The 13,993-nt window shown below is 49.8% G+C and overlaps 2 protein-coding genes across 2 annotated transcripts in view; one reads left to right on the top strand and one right to left on the bottom strand.

Moving 5' to 3' along the window:
- The window catches only part of LSP1 (lymphocyte specific protein 1), a 40,060-nt gene extending 27,053 nt beyond the window's left edge, over window positions 1-13,007 (top strand). Inside the window, exons 6-11 of the mRNA XM_032189032.1 lie at window positions 658-701; window positions 848-929; window positions 1,295-1,435; window positions 2,091-2,171; window positions 2,893-3,007; window positions 11,678-13,007. Of these exons, the coding sequence (XP_032044923.1) occupies window positions 658-701; window positions 848-929; window positions 1,295-1,435; window positions 2,091-2,171; window positions 2,893-2,982 (438 nt within the window). The 3' untranslated portion in view covers window positions 2,983-3,007; window positions 11,678-13,007. The remainder of the gene's footprint in view (window positions 1-657; window positions 702-847; window positions 930-1,294; window positions 1,436-2,090; window positions 2,172-2,892; window positions 3,008-11,677) is intronic.
- LOC116489533 (proline-rich protein 33-like) lies at window positions 7,010-8,083 on the bottom strand. The gene has a single exon (XM_032187960.1). The coding sequence runs from the start codon at window positions 8,081-8,083 to the stop codon at window positions 7,010-7,012; it is 1,074 nt and encodes a 357-aa protein (XP_032043851.1).
- Window positions 13,008-13,993: the final 986 nt, after the last annotated feature.

The following is a 13,993-nucleotide window of genomic DNA, read 5'->3' as shown; positions in this document are numbered from 1 at the left end:
GACAGCAGTGTACAGGGGGAGGCTTCTTGTTGCTTGGTTGCTGCTCCTTGCTGTAAGATCTACCCTTTGACTTGAAAGTGATTGTCTCCATTCTTGTTTTCTGGCACAGAAGAGCTGGGAGGTTTAGCAACACTTTAGTCTTTTCCTTTATTCTGTGTCTGAAGTGTTTGCTTGCCTTCCTGTCTTGGCCAAAGCGTTCTTGCACAGGAGGCTCTGGTGCAAAGCTCTCTTCCCTGATGGTCTGACCTGAAAGGTTTCCTTGCAGGTGGCTCCATGTGCTGAACTGCCCTGTCTGTGTGCTTCTCTGGTATGGAAGAGCCAGTGCCACTCGTGGTTGTGCTGCTCTGGTGCTTGGCTCCTCTTCTGCAGCAGTGGCTGGCGATAACTGCAGTTTTCCTCCCTCTTTCTGTACTTGCCATTCTCTTTCCTGGCAAGAAAACCAAGTGCCTGAGAAAGATAACCCTCCTTGAGCGGCGGGAATAAAGAGAAAGGGTGCTTGCAGTTTCTGAGCATCATGAGAATGTGGGACTGAGTGCCCCAAATCTGGGGGAGGGAGCAGGGAAGAGGAATGGCTGAAATGTGGTCAGCCAAGGTGACCTACATCCACCTGAGGCCCATAGAGAAATGTTAACACCTGTCTCTTCTCTCCCACTTTAGATCACGGACAGAACTGAGTCCCTGAACCGCTCGATAAAGAAAAGGTACTTCCAGGGCTGTGAGAGGCTTGGGGTGAAGCAGGTTTCTGCCCCACTTGGGGGGTGCTGGAGGGCCCTGCTGCAGGGATGGGCAGGAGCAGGCTGACCTGAGCCACCAGGGCATTGCCTCATTCCTCTTCTCCTCTCCCCAGCAACAGCATCAAGAAGAGCCAGCCTCCCCTGCCCGTGTCGAAGATCGATGACAGGCTGGAGCAGTACACGCAAGCCATTGAGGTGAGGTGCTGTGCTCTCTGTCCCCAGCCTACAAGGAGCCCCTGTGCAGGGTGTAGCGCTCCCACCATGTCTCCACCTCACCTTCTGGGAGGTGGCACCTGAGACATCTCCCCTTGGATGGAAGCAGCTGTTCCTCCTGTCTCTGTCTCATGCCAGAGCATGAAGGTTTCTTTAGTGAGCTGCCCTATCCTTGTTTCCTCATGTACCCTGACTGTGGAGTGAGAGCCTGCAGCAGGAACCACCAACACGTCCTTTTAAAGCCTCTCATCCCTGAGCACCTCCAATTACAGGAACTGAAAAAAAAAAAAGACATGCTCAGAGCTGTTAAGTTCCCCAATGGTGATCTCTTTCCATATCTCTTCTAGACATCCACAAAGGCTCCAAAGCCCGTCCGACAGCCCTCTCTCGACCTTCCCACCACCAGCATGATGGTGGCCAGCACGAAAAGCCTCTGGGAGACTGGGGAGGTTGCAGCTCAGTCTGCTGTGAAGACCCCAGCCTGTAAGGTAAGGCAATTATGAGATGTGTCCTGCTTTGTGCAGGAGAGAAACTCTGCTAGGGTGCCAAATTGTTTCTCAGTGGTGCAGCTAGGAAAGCTTCTGTGATGCTGGTTGAGCCCGGGCTTTGAAATAGGGGTAAATTCACTGGTGGGAAAAACATACATCTACCCCGCAGGAGATAGGGCTCAGCTCCAGTTAAGAGCAATATTGGGTCTATCACCTTGATGATAAATCTTGTGAATTTGGAAAATGCAATGGGTATTATGGATTGCTCTTAACCTTACTTCTTGGTTGTTGTGAGTAAGGGTGATTCTGTAACACATGGGTTGTAAGCCTGTGTTTATATGAGTAAAATTCCTTCCGCCCAAAGAAGCCTTGATGTTAACATGTCTTAAATAGTTAACAAACCTAAGAAAATAAACATCTGGGATCTCTGGTCCAGGCTCTTGTTGGAGACAGTGAGAGAGAGGAAAACACAGGATGTACAGGGAATAGGAAGAAGTTTTCATAGTCTTGGGTTTTAGCTGCAGCTGCTGTAGGTCAGACAATGTGATATTGTAGCTGTAAAAGGAGGTCAGATGCGTGGGGCTGGAGGAGATGTGAATGGAGGCACGTCCAGCACCACTGGTGGTGGAGGGTAATCAGAACCTCATCTTCCCAGGATATCGTGGCTGGGGACATCGTGAGCAAAAGAAGCCTTTGGGAACAGAAGGGCAGTCCCAAACCTGAGACCAATATCAAGGTAAGTTGGTGCCTGTGTGATGGCAGGAGTCCTTCCCTTTTCACAATAGGGAAAGGGCTCTTAGCTGGGTTGGAAGCACTGAGAAGACAGCGACATATAGAGACAAGGGCTGCCTGTAACTATCAGTGCAATTGCATGCATGAGGTCACTGTTAGGAAGAGTTCTTATAGCTCCAGTCCTAGCAAAAATGTGGGCAAAAATCTACAATAATGAGCAAATCCACATAACCAGCAATACTGAAGGGTCTTCTGAATGGTTTGTTCTTCTCAGACAATGGGCTGGTAGCCCAAACCTTCTAAGCTAAAATTGAACTGCAAACACGAATTACTTAGCCCTTGTTATGTTTTTTAGTCCTGAGAGTAAAGAAAAACATCTGAAGTTAGGCCTAAAGTAGTGTCAATGCTTGTAGATGGATCTGGGATTTTGTGCCTACTGGTACCTCTGTGGGAATGGCTATTAAATCCAGCAAGCAGCTGCTGTTCAGACAGAGACCATCCAATCCAGCCTGAGAGAAGATGGAAGTACATGGTCTGTTCCTGGATCTGTACTGCTGCCAGCATGCAGGGAATGGAAATGGCTCTTGCCATGAGTGAAACAAACCCTGCAGAGCACCAGGATCCCTAAGTCCTCTGGGATTACAGACAGCTGTCATGTTCCTCTAGCTTTGGTTATTTGAGGGAGAAAGCTGCTGACTCTGGCTACTTCTTTCTCTCCTGTCCAGTCCACTCCTTCTGGCAAGAAGTACAAATTTGTTGCAACAGGCCATGGCCAGTACAAGAAGGTGTTGATAGATGATGCCACAGAGCAATAACATGCCTGGAGAACTCCTCAACCAGGTAGGTGGGGTGTGACCTTGCTCTGCACAACCAACTCCTGGTGCTGCTTTGGAGGGACACTTGGATTATTTCTGCCAGCTAAACTTTGGGCAAGTTGGAAGATAAAATGCAATAACAGCTGGAGCCTTGCTTCTTGGGCAAATGCCTGGCTTTGGGCTGGAAGGAGCACAGCAGGAGCGTGTGCTTGTTTTCTGATTTTCCTGATGCTTTTAGGGAGCTGGGTACCTGTGTTTAACCTGGAAAACTATTCTCTTAGCTATTTGTTGTTCTGGTGAAGATGTTTGCCTTTGCAAGCTCAAATGGAGTATCTCTGGATTTATTAATGCTCTTATGTTGCAAGGAGAAATACATAGCTGGAGGTCACTCTGGCTAAGCATGGGGACTGATATAGTCCTGAGATTCAAATAATTCAAATGATTCTGGGCTTTAATTCCCCCACCCCAGTAAATAACTGGAACTTCCAATGATTTCAGTAACCTCTTGGAACCAGCCCTGGTAGGGTTGTGGTGGGGAGGATGTGAACATCTGCTGTGCTGGGTAGACCAACAGAGCAGACTGTCCTTGGGTGTGCAGCAAGCAGGGGAGGCAAAGCTGGGATGTGTGACCTCTTGAAATGGTGTTTGGAGCTCAAGAGCTCATGTTGTGTCTGGTAATAGATCTCTGGGTGTTATCTTCAGTGGGTGATGGTAGAGGGATGTGGCAATAAGAAGAGATGGCATGGAGGGAGGTGATAACTGGCTGGATCCAGCCAGGCAGCATCTGGAACTGAATGGAGAGGATGTTGCTGGGGGTGAAAACAAGCTCATTTTTTCCTTCTACTATAAAAAAGAAGCTTTATTTCATAGCCAAGCTTATAAATAGCACTGTTTGCTACAAAACACCTTTGTTTGAGTTCTCCTGGAGGGTTTGCTATTTTTTTTCCTTCTTAGAGGAGTTGACTTCTGAATGTTGCTTTTCTTCCTCTACTTTTGTGGTGCCTATTTAGAAGAGAACCTCTCTTGAATGCCAATTTGAGGTGGGCAGTAGTATAAACCCAAGCTTGCCCATAGCTACCTTTTCAGTTATAAGGGAGAAGGAGCCCACAGGGCTTGTCCTCTACTTGCTTCTCTGCCTGTGGCTCCCAGAAACCCACTAAGGTCTCCTCTTTGATCTGTTGTCTTCTTTCTCCCAAAGTCTCTTCTGATGCACTGGGTAGATCCTACTGGGCTTCAGTTTTTAACAGCAATGTCTTGGCAGTTTTTTTTTTTTGTCCCACCTGAGTTTCTGCAAGCAGCTCAAAGGAAGGTGCCCTCAGGTTCACTTTCTTCCAGTAGCCTTTCTTAAAAAGTCAGTGACTGTCTTGGGAAGTCCTCTAGGATCCATTTGAACAGCCACTGAGCAGCACTGCTGTCCTATGGGCTTACTTACATAAATGTGTGGGTTTTGTTTTGTTTTTTCTTCTCTATGAATAGTAAAAGGACTGCAGCAGCTGAAGAGTCTTGGCTAGTTGATGTTCTTGAGCTTTTAGCTGGTTATTTTATGTGCTGAGAGGTCCCTGCTCCTTAGATTCTCTTCCCCATTACTATGTTCATCTTCTTTCCCTACTGCATGATCCCCTCATGTCTTTCTGCTCCCAAACCTTTCTGTCTCACCCTAACATCCCTCACTCAACACTATCTCATCAGCTTCCTAGTCACTTGAGCACAAGTAGTTTTTTCTTTCATCTCCTGAGCTGCAGGACCTCTGAGCAGGCTGCCGAGTAAGAGGTTTTCTCTAAGTGACAATTCGGTCTCTCACCAACTGCCTGAGGCTGTTTGACATTGATGCTGAACTTCACGCCCAGTGGTGCTCCCTTTCCCTCACTCATCACGGCAGCTCAGGCTGTGATGTGCTGCAAAGGCTCCGAAATAGGAGGTGGTGGAGATCTCCTGTTGCCTCTGGGCATCTGTTTTCCTGTCTGCAATGCTCTTGTGCCAGGGTCTGTCTCTGCAGGGCCCTTTTGTCTTGTGGAGGAAGGGCCAAATGTTCAGAAATGAGACCTGCCTTCCTCTAATTCCCTGTGGAAGCAGAGGTTCTCCATCACTGCACCAGGGTTGGGCTGCAGATGCAGCCTGGTGGGAAGCCTAGCAGATGTAGGACATAAGCCTCTCCTCTTTGCCTTGTGTGAGAGCTGCTCATTGTTCTGGGCTGCTGTGGAATAAAGTGGGTTAAAGCACAGCTGCTTCTGAAGTGGTGTTCTCTGGTCAAATGCAGTTAATCTCCCAACTCTAATCAGTATTGTTTGTCTTGCCTCTGTATGCAGACTTGTTCATAGGTGTCCATCTATTTGTGCTACAGCAAGGTGCCACTTCATCACTCTGATAAGGTCATCTTTATCTGCCTTTAATGTTAAGCACTTTACATGTTTTAAGCTGCAGTCTATTTGATTTCTTTTCCTATGTGAATCTTTCTCCATAATCCTGTCTTGCAGCGTGTTGAATTATCCTGCAAAGCTGATCTAGGATCCACTTGTGATTACTGAGGTGTTTCCAAATTACCTCTTTTCAGCTTTTTCTTGTGAAACTGGAGGTCAGAGGGAGGAGAAATCTAAGCTTTAGATACCTGGGATTTTGCTTTCTTCTATTTTTCCTCTTGAAGTAAGGAAGAGGATACAAAACAGAGGATAAGACTAGCAGAGTGGAAACTTCACTGAGCCCTTCTGATAGCATCATCACAAAATTGGAAGTCTGCAAAGCAGTAAAAAGGGCTTTTATTCCCCCTCCCCTTCCCCCAAGTCTATTTCCAGTTAGGCTTGGGGAAATTGTGCTCAGCTCCATATCCTCCGTATGTGAAGAGAATGTAAAGAGCCCTGTATCCAATTTCCTATAGGGCTAAACATAGCAATCCTATATCAGCTGTGTAGGAACATCCATCCCAGCATATGACAAAGTCCCTTGAGAGACAGAAATAGCTGGTCACCAGCTTTCTTGTTTATAAGCCTGGTGGTGATGGAGATGCAAAGGGGTGGCTGTAACGCTGGATAGGACAGTTGTCTCTGTGGATGGCTGGTGTCAGGGAATTTGTTTTAATTAGCTCTCTTTCAGGACATCAGGCACCAGAAAGTTTACAACTGTTGTAATGTGGCCCCTGAAAATGACACTACATAGGCTTAGCAGGATCCCCCAGGAAACAGCACCTTGTTAAATACACCAACTTGGATACTCATGTGCTGAAGCAGGCTCTTGCTGATTATCATGAAAACACTAAACCCAGCTGTACTTAAAAAAAAAAAAAAAAAGTAAAATACATAGCAGAACTTGATTATTGCAAAGAAGCTGGTCTTCTGTGTGCTGCAACTTACTAGACTGACCTAGAAGGGTGTGAAATGATAATGCCCAATTATTTTTGCAGTGGAACTGCTGTGTGAGAGCAGGATGGATTAGACTTCATGCTGTCCCTTTCCTGTGCCTCAGGTGAAGGGTTGTGTTTCCACCTAACTTCAGTGCACTGCTGCAGGGTGCAGTGCTTGTGGTAGAGAGGCTAAGGAGGTGTTTGCTCTTAGAGTTCAGTTTCTAAGACACCCTAGACAAGATGTGGAGCAATGCAAACCCCTTCATGTCATCTCATCTACCACAACTTCTGTTTCTAGGACTTCTCTTGCTCTTAAGCAGAGTAAAATAAATTCAGGTTCTATCCTCCTTCTCTAAACTGGACTTCTTCTACAGGAAATTCCTCCTCTTTGCTGTGTCACCTCTCCCTGCCACATTACTGCATAGTGTTTGTTGTTGTCTATTTCTAAACCAAGTGTTTATTTTCTTGACTCGTGACCTGTGGATGTGGTATGTTAGGCATTTAAGCTTATGTACATATACAGAATAACCCTTAAACCCTCAGCGTGAGGCTGCTGGCTTTGGAGGGGTTTTATTTTATTTTATTTTTTCCTGACACTAGGCTCTGTCAGGCAGAAAACCTAGTGGTAGGTGCTCTCGTGCTTGGCTCCCCGCAGGAACCTCTGGAGGATGGCTGTGGTTGAGCAGCTCGCCTTCAGTTGACTGACCACCCTGATGCCGTTCGGTTAAAGCTCCTGGTGTGCTCCTTGGCTCCTCGGGGTCCGTACCGGCCCACCTCGAACACGGTGCTGATCCTCGCCATGGGTTTGGCAGCCAGCTCTCTGAGTTTCCGGGCGTCGAAGCGTGGCTTGTGTAGAAGGATGGGCAGGCGGCGGGGAAGGAAGAAGCTTGCTTCTTTCTGCGCTTTCTTCTCTTCTGCTTGCTGCTTCCTCTCCTTGTTGACCGTCATCTGGTATAAAATAGCATCCCACATCCTCATGGCTCTCGATTTAAATGGTCTGATGTCTCGACTGATGACTTCTTGAGAGCTGTCCTTCTTGTTCCCTTCCTCCTGCCCCAGCTTTTCTGTCTCAGGCTCGGGGAAGCTGGGTGTTTCTGGCTGCACCATCAAGTGCTTCCTGAGGCGATGCCAGCCATTGGCCCCAGGTCTTGCTGCTTCCCCTGATGCTGCTGCTGGCTCTGCTTTGAGGGGAGGGCTGGTGTTGGGTAAGCTGGGGGCTGGCTGGAGGTGCATGGCATGTTCTACCTTCGGGTCTGCAGGTGTGGCCCCTGTGGTGTCAGCTCGGGCAGGGCTTTCTGTTTCTGGGTGTGCTGGCCTCCAGGGAGTGCTGGGTATTGATGGTTTTAAGCTCTCCCTGTCTGCCTCGGGCAATTCAGGAGCTCTCTCTGATCTGGGTATTTCTGTTTTGCTTCCATGGGCTGTAACTTCATGGGAGCGGGCATCAGAGGTGCTGGGTTTGGGCAAGGGGGCTGTGGTGGGCTCTTGAGGAGAGGCAGGCCTGGGAGTGTGGTGAGGGGGCTCTGCCTCTGCAGCAACAGGAAGGGGGGGCTCCAGCATGGGAGCCGGGGCCTTGCTGTCATCAAGTGGTGCAGGTATCTGCCCTGGAGATGGTTCAGATGCTGGAGGAGAAGACCTTTGTTCTTCACTGCTGGTGGTTGCTTGGGTCTGGCTTGTTGGTGTCTTGGCCCTGGGTGCCTTGACGCTGCGGAAATAAGTGTGCACCTTGGTGACGTAGGTAACCTCCGGTGCCCTTTCTTCGTGGGGCATGCTGGAAGGAGGAGGCTGGGGGACAATGAGTATGGAAGGGTTGTCTGGGGCATCCGGGCCGCCGGGCTGCTGCGGGGTCTGGGGAGCACCTGGCCTGTGTGGAGGGGGCTCGGCTGGTGGAGTTGTGAACCTGAGGTGCTCGGCGATGCGCCTCTGCTCCGTGACCTTCAGGACAAAAGGCTTGCCCCTCCGGATCGGGGAGGGGACACGGTGCTGGGTGACGGGCCTGACAGAGAGGTGGCTTGTGAGGCTGGTGCAGGCGGGAGCTGCAGCTTCGGGGGTCTCTGTGGGGGGAAGGCTGTCATGCTCCAGGTCAGAGCTGGCCTCGTTCACAGGGGAGAGGCTGGACCGAAAGGACTTGGATTGCTCTGCAGCTAGCAGGGCGTTCTTCTTGGCTGCCTTCTTCAGCAGCTGCTGGAGCCGCAGGTTGTCCTTGCAGGGCTTTGGGAGTGTGGGAGGGGGGGAGAGGTGGTGACGGGTGGGAGCGGGCTGGACGGAGGATGAGACCGTGATCAACATTGTCATCTCCTGGAAGGAAGCACAAAGCTTAGGGTAGACGTGGGCTCACCCCTGGGCTAACGCTTCCTGGGGTGCAAGTTGGGAATGTCTCATAGTTTTCCAAATCCCAGCTATTAATACCCTGACACAGTGCTGCATGCAGCAGGGCAGCCATAAACTGCGTGTGTCACTTGAGGCCAAGTCAATACCGGCTTTGATTTCAGCTGGCAGAAGGGTATCCCTGTGAAAGGCAGGATTTAAAAAGCTGAGCTTATCTGGTGGGAAAGTGCCTTGTCATAATGCTAGCTCTGGCGTTTCCTTGCTGTGGCAGCCTCCTTTATTTGCACTTGTTAATCTTTAAGACAAAACCTAGTTTTTCCTTTCTGTTAAGGATCATTGCTGCTGTCCTCCCAGTACAACACATTTTCCAGCAAAACAGAAATAGGCTGTGGTCTGGACAGGTTCTCCTTTCTAGTGGCAATCACACCTGGAACCCCATCAGCTGAAACTGCTGCTCGTGGCAGAATGCAGAGCTGTTCTCCCAGCTCTCTGCCACCAGCTCACTGGAGCAGCACTTTGCTGTTGCTGCTGTTCCCTTTCTGCTGAGCCCTGTGTGGACTTGCTGGGGGCAGCAAGGTAAACCTAGTCCCAGTTCTCCTCTTTCTCCTTCTCAGCAAGGCTGGGGAACACCAACCACCCAGCCTCAACTATTTGGCAGCTCCCAGAAGGAAATGTGACTCTGCCCTGGCTCTCTCTCAGTGCAGAGTTGCTGAGTTTTGCTATGAAATGAAGCATAAACCACCGAGCCACTTAATCCTCAGTGCTGGATACAGCTGAGCATCCTGAAACAAGGAAGAGACAGGGTGATGCCAGGGTTGCCCAGAGAGGCTATTGCGTGTGCTCTGCTTAGTGGGATTGCAGCCTGAGCATCAGTCTGAGGCACAGAGTGTAGCGTGATACCACGGTGCAGAACTGCCCCTAAATAAAGCTCTCAGAAGAGCAGAATGGATATTTGTGCTTGCGCACCTGGTGTTGCCTTTGGGCTCATGGAAGCTCATCCACACTGAGCAGATGATGCATTTATCAAAACAGTTCCTGGAGGAGGGGAAAGGAGGATGACTCTTCCAAAAAAAAGAAAGAGGGGGGGGGGGGAAAAGGGAAGAGAAGCACTGAAGAGGTGTCATGTGGGCGAGCTGCCCTCCAAAGCAGAAGCTGTGCTGGGCATGGGCTGGGCAGCACCTAGCAAGCAGTGCTCTGCTCCCAGCTGGTGCGTTTATTTCAGCTGCAGCTATGAGAAACCTCCCAGCATTTCGGCGAGGGGGCTCGAGGGGATTTGGGCAAGCTGGGGTGACAACTGTTGAGCATTCCCAGCAGCTTATCAGCTTCATGCCTTAGGCACAAGGCTGGGATTAGGATCTGCACTATTTCCAAGAGCTGCTCCTGGAAACAAGTGTGTGATGGCCCCAAAAAAGGCTGAGAGCCCACTCCATCATATACCTGCTCTTTTCCCCAGCACTGTAGGTATTATGTGTGTGTTTTTCTGGGTCAGAAAGCCAAAAAACCTCAGTTGGAGGGGTTGTACTTGCTGTTCAATGCTATTCTGGTTCTGTTTGCACAGGAATTGGAAACTGCTTAGGTCATTTTTATCTGCTGCAGTATGAACTAGTACACTTGCCTGATGTTAGGATGCATTGTGGAATGATTTCATCCATCCCAGGTTAATGTGGTCCCATGAACAGCATACCTTACAAGATGATCTGTGGTCTAGCAGCATTGCTAAGCCAGAATTTTAAGGTTGAACTGCTCAGGCTTGATGTGTTGTGAATACTAAAGAGGCAGGGCAATGAACTTCCCAATGACTGATCAGCTCTGAGTGCTCTTGACCTATGGACTGCTGCATCCCAGAAAAATGTGGCTTCTCACATGGGTAAAAGGGCAGGATCTGGGTCTTGCTGCGAACTGTGCCAGATCCTAGAGAGGAAGGCATGGGGGGTGGGGTGTGTGTGTATAAATTTAGGTATAGTGCACATGCACCAAGAAAACTCTTCTAACAGAAGTTAGGCTGGCTTGTGCCCTGTGACCTCAGGATCTGTAGTCTGTGCTCTTAAGATCACTCTTGCTCCTGTCTCAGCATCCCTCTAGCTTGGCACCTGCTGTGCTGTGGGTATTAGAGAGCCCTAATGGTTGATGAGGTCTATGGCATGTCTGTGTGTTTGGATAGAGAAGCAGCGAGATGTGATGAGGCAGCAGAAGGAAGCCAGCTCTTAATTTGTTTGCCTCCCCTGTCATGCTTGGCTTTGTCTGAGTCTCCTTCAGAGCTTTGTGCGCTAGGGAGAAATCCTGCAACCAGCAAGGCTTGTGAGCGGCTTCCCCCTGGCTGCACAACGAAGCAAATGCGAAGGGAAAGACAGCTCTTCTTGCTTGCCAGCAGGAAGGCCAGAGCTTAAAACCTGGGGATGGTGGGGAAACATACTGCTTGGGTGGGCTTGTGATGAGTTGGAAAGAAACATATCTGGAAACTGAGTCGAGAGGCTTTTAAGGGGTTAATCTGGTCTGCTCTTGGTCGACCACCCCTGGACCCCAGCCTGGGACCAGAAGGGAGTGTCTCGGTGTGGAGGAGCCATCCATCACTGGCAGACAAGGCATTAGTGTGCCGGGTCCCTCGGCAGTGCCAGCTGTCCCACATGGAGCAGACCGGGAGCTGCAGGAACCCGATACGGCCACAGATGGTCCTGGGCAGAGCTGCGGCTGCCGGGGGCTGCAGGAACGTGCTCCAGTGGCTTTGGGCTTGGAAGGGAACCTGCTAATGGCCTCCTGGGGTGGAGGAGGCTGGTGGGAGTGTGCCCTTTCCTCTGCCTGGGCAGTCATGACCTCTGGGCATCAGCTGGGGCAGCCAAGCCCTGGATGCAGGGATGCCTGGGGCTGCAGCTGCCCTGCCACATAGTACAGCTGGCTGCCCTGCAGTGCAAAAGCTCTTATGGGTAGCAAAGTGGTTTGCAGAGCTCTGAAAACAAGTGGGAGAAAGCCACCTTTAATTGCTAGACAAAACAGCCCTGCCACAAGCATGCTTAAATTTTTTGTTCTCTTGTCTTACAGCTGAGCTTGGTCCTGGCTCAATGCAATCCTCAATGCCACTATTTCCTCTGCTCCACAGAAGATAATGAAAGGATGTTTCTCTTCTCCTCCTGCCTGACGTCGGTCTGCCTCAGTACAGCCTGACTCTCCTTTTGGGGTGTGAGCAACACCCTGTGCTGCCTCCGGCTGGATGCAAGGAACGAGATCAGCTGGCAAAACCAATCCCTGTTTTAACCTCCTATGTGACTCTTTGGCTTTTTTTATTATTATTATTGTTAAATCTGTCTCCCCTATGGAGAAGGGAGGCTGTGGCTCTGCTCCCTCCTCTCTCAACTGATGGAAGAGGAGGAGCTGCTGTCCTGCCCAGCCAGCAAGGCTTCTGCTGCATGGTGAACCACTTCTGACTCTTGGTGGCTGGCTGGGTGCTGGGAGAGAGGGGGGAACTTGCGAGAAACCCAGTGACAACTGGTGCATGGAAGGCTTGTGATGGGCAGGGACCCCATGTCACCCCATGGGTGAAACTTTCCCCTGTTTACAGCACAGCCTCTGCAACATCTGCTTCAAGCATCTTCCATCTCTGTGTGTATGTCAAATTATATTTGACTTAATCCTGTTTTTTTGATAATCCTGGGTTTTTTTGATTGTCCTTTAATCACAGTCAAGTAGCCATGCTGCAGTGTTCCTGCCACTTCTCCACTTTGACAGTGGCCGTGCCAGCTTTGTCTCAAAAAGCTGAGCCTTCTCTCCATGTCTGTCATGGGTGTGAGGTCTCCTTGTCCAGGTGAGGAGTGCTGGTTGCTGGCATCATCTCCCTTCTCTCAGGAAGGGATTTGCCTGAGCCCCCAAGCTAGGGAACAAACAATTGAAATCTCTCTTCTGAATGTAAAAGGTGTTGGGCACACTGACAACTTGCATGCTGTGCTCCTGTGGAAGGGCAGGAGATATGGGAAATGGCAGCTTCTCTTATGCTGGGGGACACCAAGGTGAAATGGCATCCTCGTGAGTTGTTGGCAGAGGTCAGGGCTTGCTGTAGACATGGGGAAAATGAGCCCCTGAAGTGTGGCACTCTGCTTTCCAGGCCTCAGCTCTGTAAGCCAGCTCCAGAGCTCTCCCATGTCTTCATGCATGGTGTTAGCACACCCCTGACCCTTTCTTTAAAGTCTTATTCCTGTCCTCTTCTCACAAAGGCTCTCAACATAATTTTGCAATTTGCTTCTGCCCTCCTGGAGGAAGGGCAGCCTCTCTCTCCTCCTGCATCAGTTTGCTTTCTGCTTAAATTTATGGCATGTCCTGGATTATTTTTTTTGTAAGCATTTAATAAAATTTGAGGAAGATGTTGTAACAATGCTAACTCTGAGGATTTTGTTGATGCAGGAATTCCTGAAGCAAAGCTGGTCTCAAAACCCCTGCAACTCCCTTCCTGAGCAGAAATTGGAGGAAAAGAGACATCAGGCTGAGTGACAAGATGAAATGAGCTTGATACATGCTGGAAAAACATGCTTTTCCTGGGCCTGCTCTGTTTAAGAGATTCTTGCCTTGCTGTTTTCCCTGTTACTGGGGGGGATGACTTAGGATGGGATGAGTGGTGTTTGGGTGAGAGGTGGAGTGGCATGCAGAAGGCTTTCCAGAGCCATCAGCATGGAGAAGCAGAAAGCTCAGCTGCCCACCTAATAGACCTGAGAAATCAGGCTTCAACTAAAGTCACTGGAGAAGTCAGCTATAAAAATACCCTGCAGCCTGCTCACACAGCTGAGATGAGGCCGATGTAGCTGTCTGCGTGGGCACCCAGCCCTTCAGTGAGCTGCCTGCCCTATCTGCAACTGTCTAATGAAAAACCTCTTATGGAGGTGACCTTGTAGGTAGTAGCACTTCTGTCATGTAGGGACAGCGCATAGCCTGCACTACCCTTGCTTTCTAAAAATGTTCAGAGCAGGAACCCTCTGACTTCACTTCTTTATTTTTTCTGTACAAGAAAGACTTCCTCTTGTCACCTTGTTGCCTACTGATATCCCCCAGGCCCTCTGTCCTCTGCTTCAGCTCCTCGGGGAGGCAGAAATTTGAGGAGCCATGGCCAGCGTCTGGACACATCTTTGTTCCTTCCACACATCCTCTGCTGAGCTGTGACTTCCAAGTGAGGCCAGAGCAGTAGCAGTGTGGTGTATGAAGATGTCCCTGCCTGAGGTGAAAGCCACCCTGTGGGGGTGCAAAGGGTTCACAGCATTTTGTTTTGACTCCATACTGCAGCTGGCAGGAGGGAAGAACAGCCACAAACTAATTCTCCTGCCAGCGTGGGAAAGCCCTGGAGTGTGCTTGTGTGAGATCGCTCTGAAATGAAGC

The sequence above is a fragment of the Aythya fuligula genome, chromosome 5, assembly GCF_009819795.1.
Source record: "Aythya fuligula isolate bAytFul2 chromosome 5, bAytFul2.pri, whole genome shotgun sequence".
NCBI classification, from domain to species: Eukaryota; Metazoa; Chordata; class Aves; order Anseriformes; family Anatidae; genus Aythya; species Aythya fuligula.
This window is presented reverse-complemented; position numbering and strand designations above follow the sequence as displayed.

Bases quoted from the DNA above. Each gene is read 5' to 3' on its own strand.
- LOC116489533 (XM_032187960.1), bottom strand. From the start codon at position 8,083: ATGCCCCACGAAGAAAGGGCACCGGAGGTTACCTACGTCACCAAGGTG.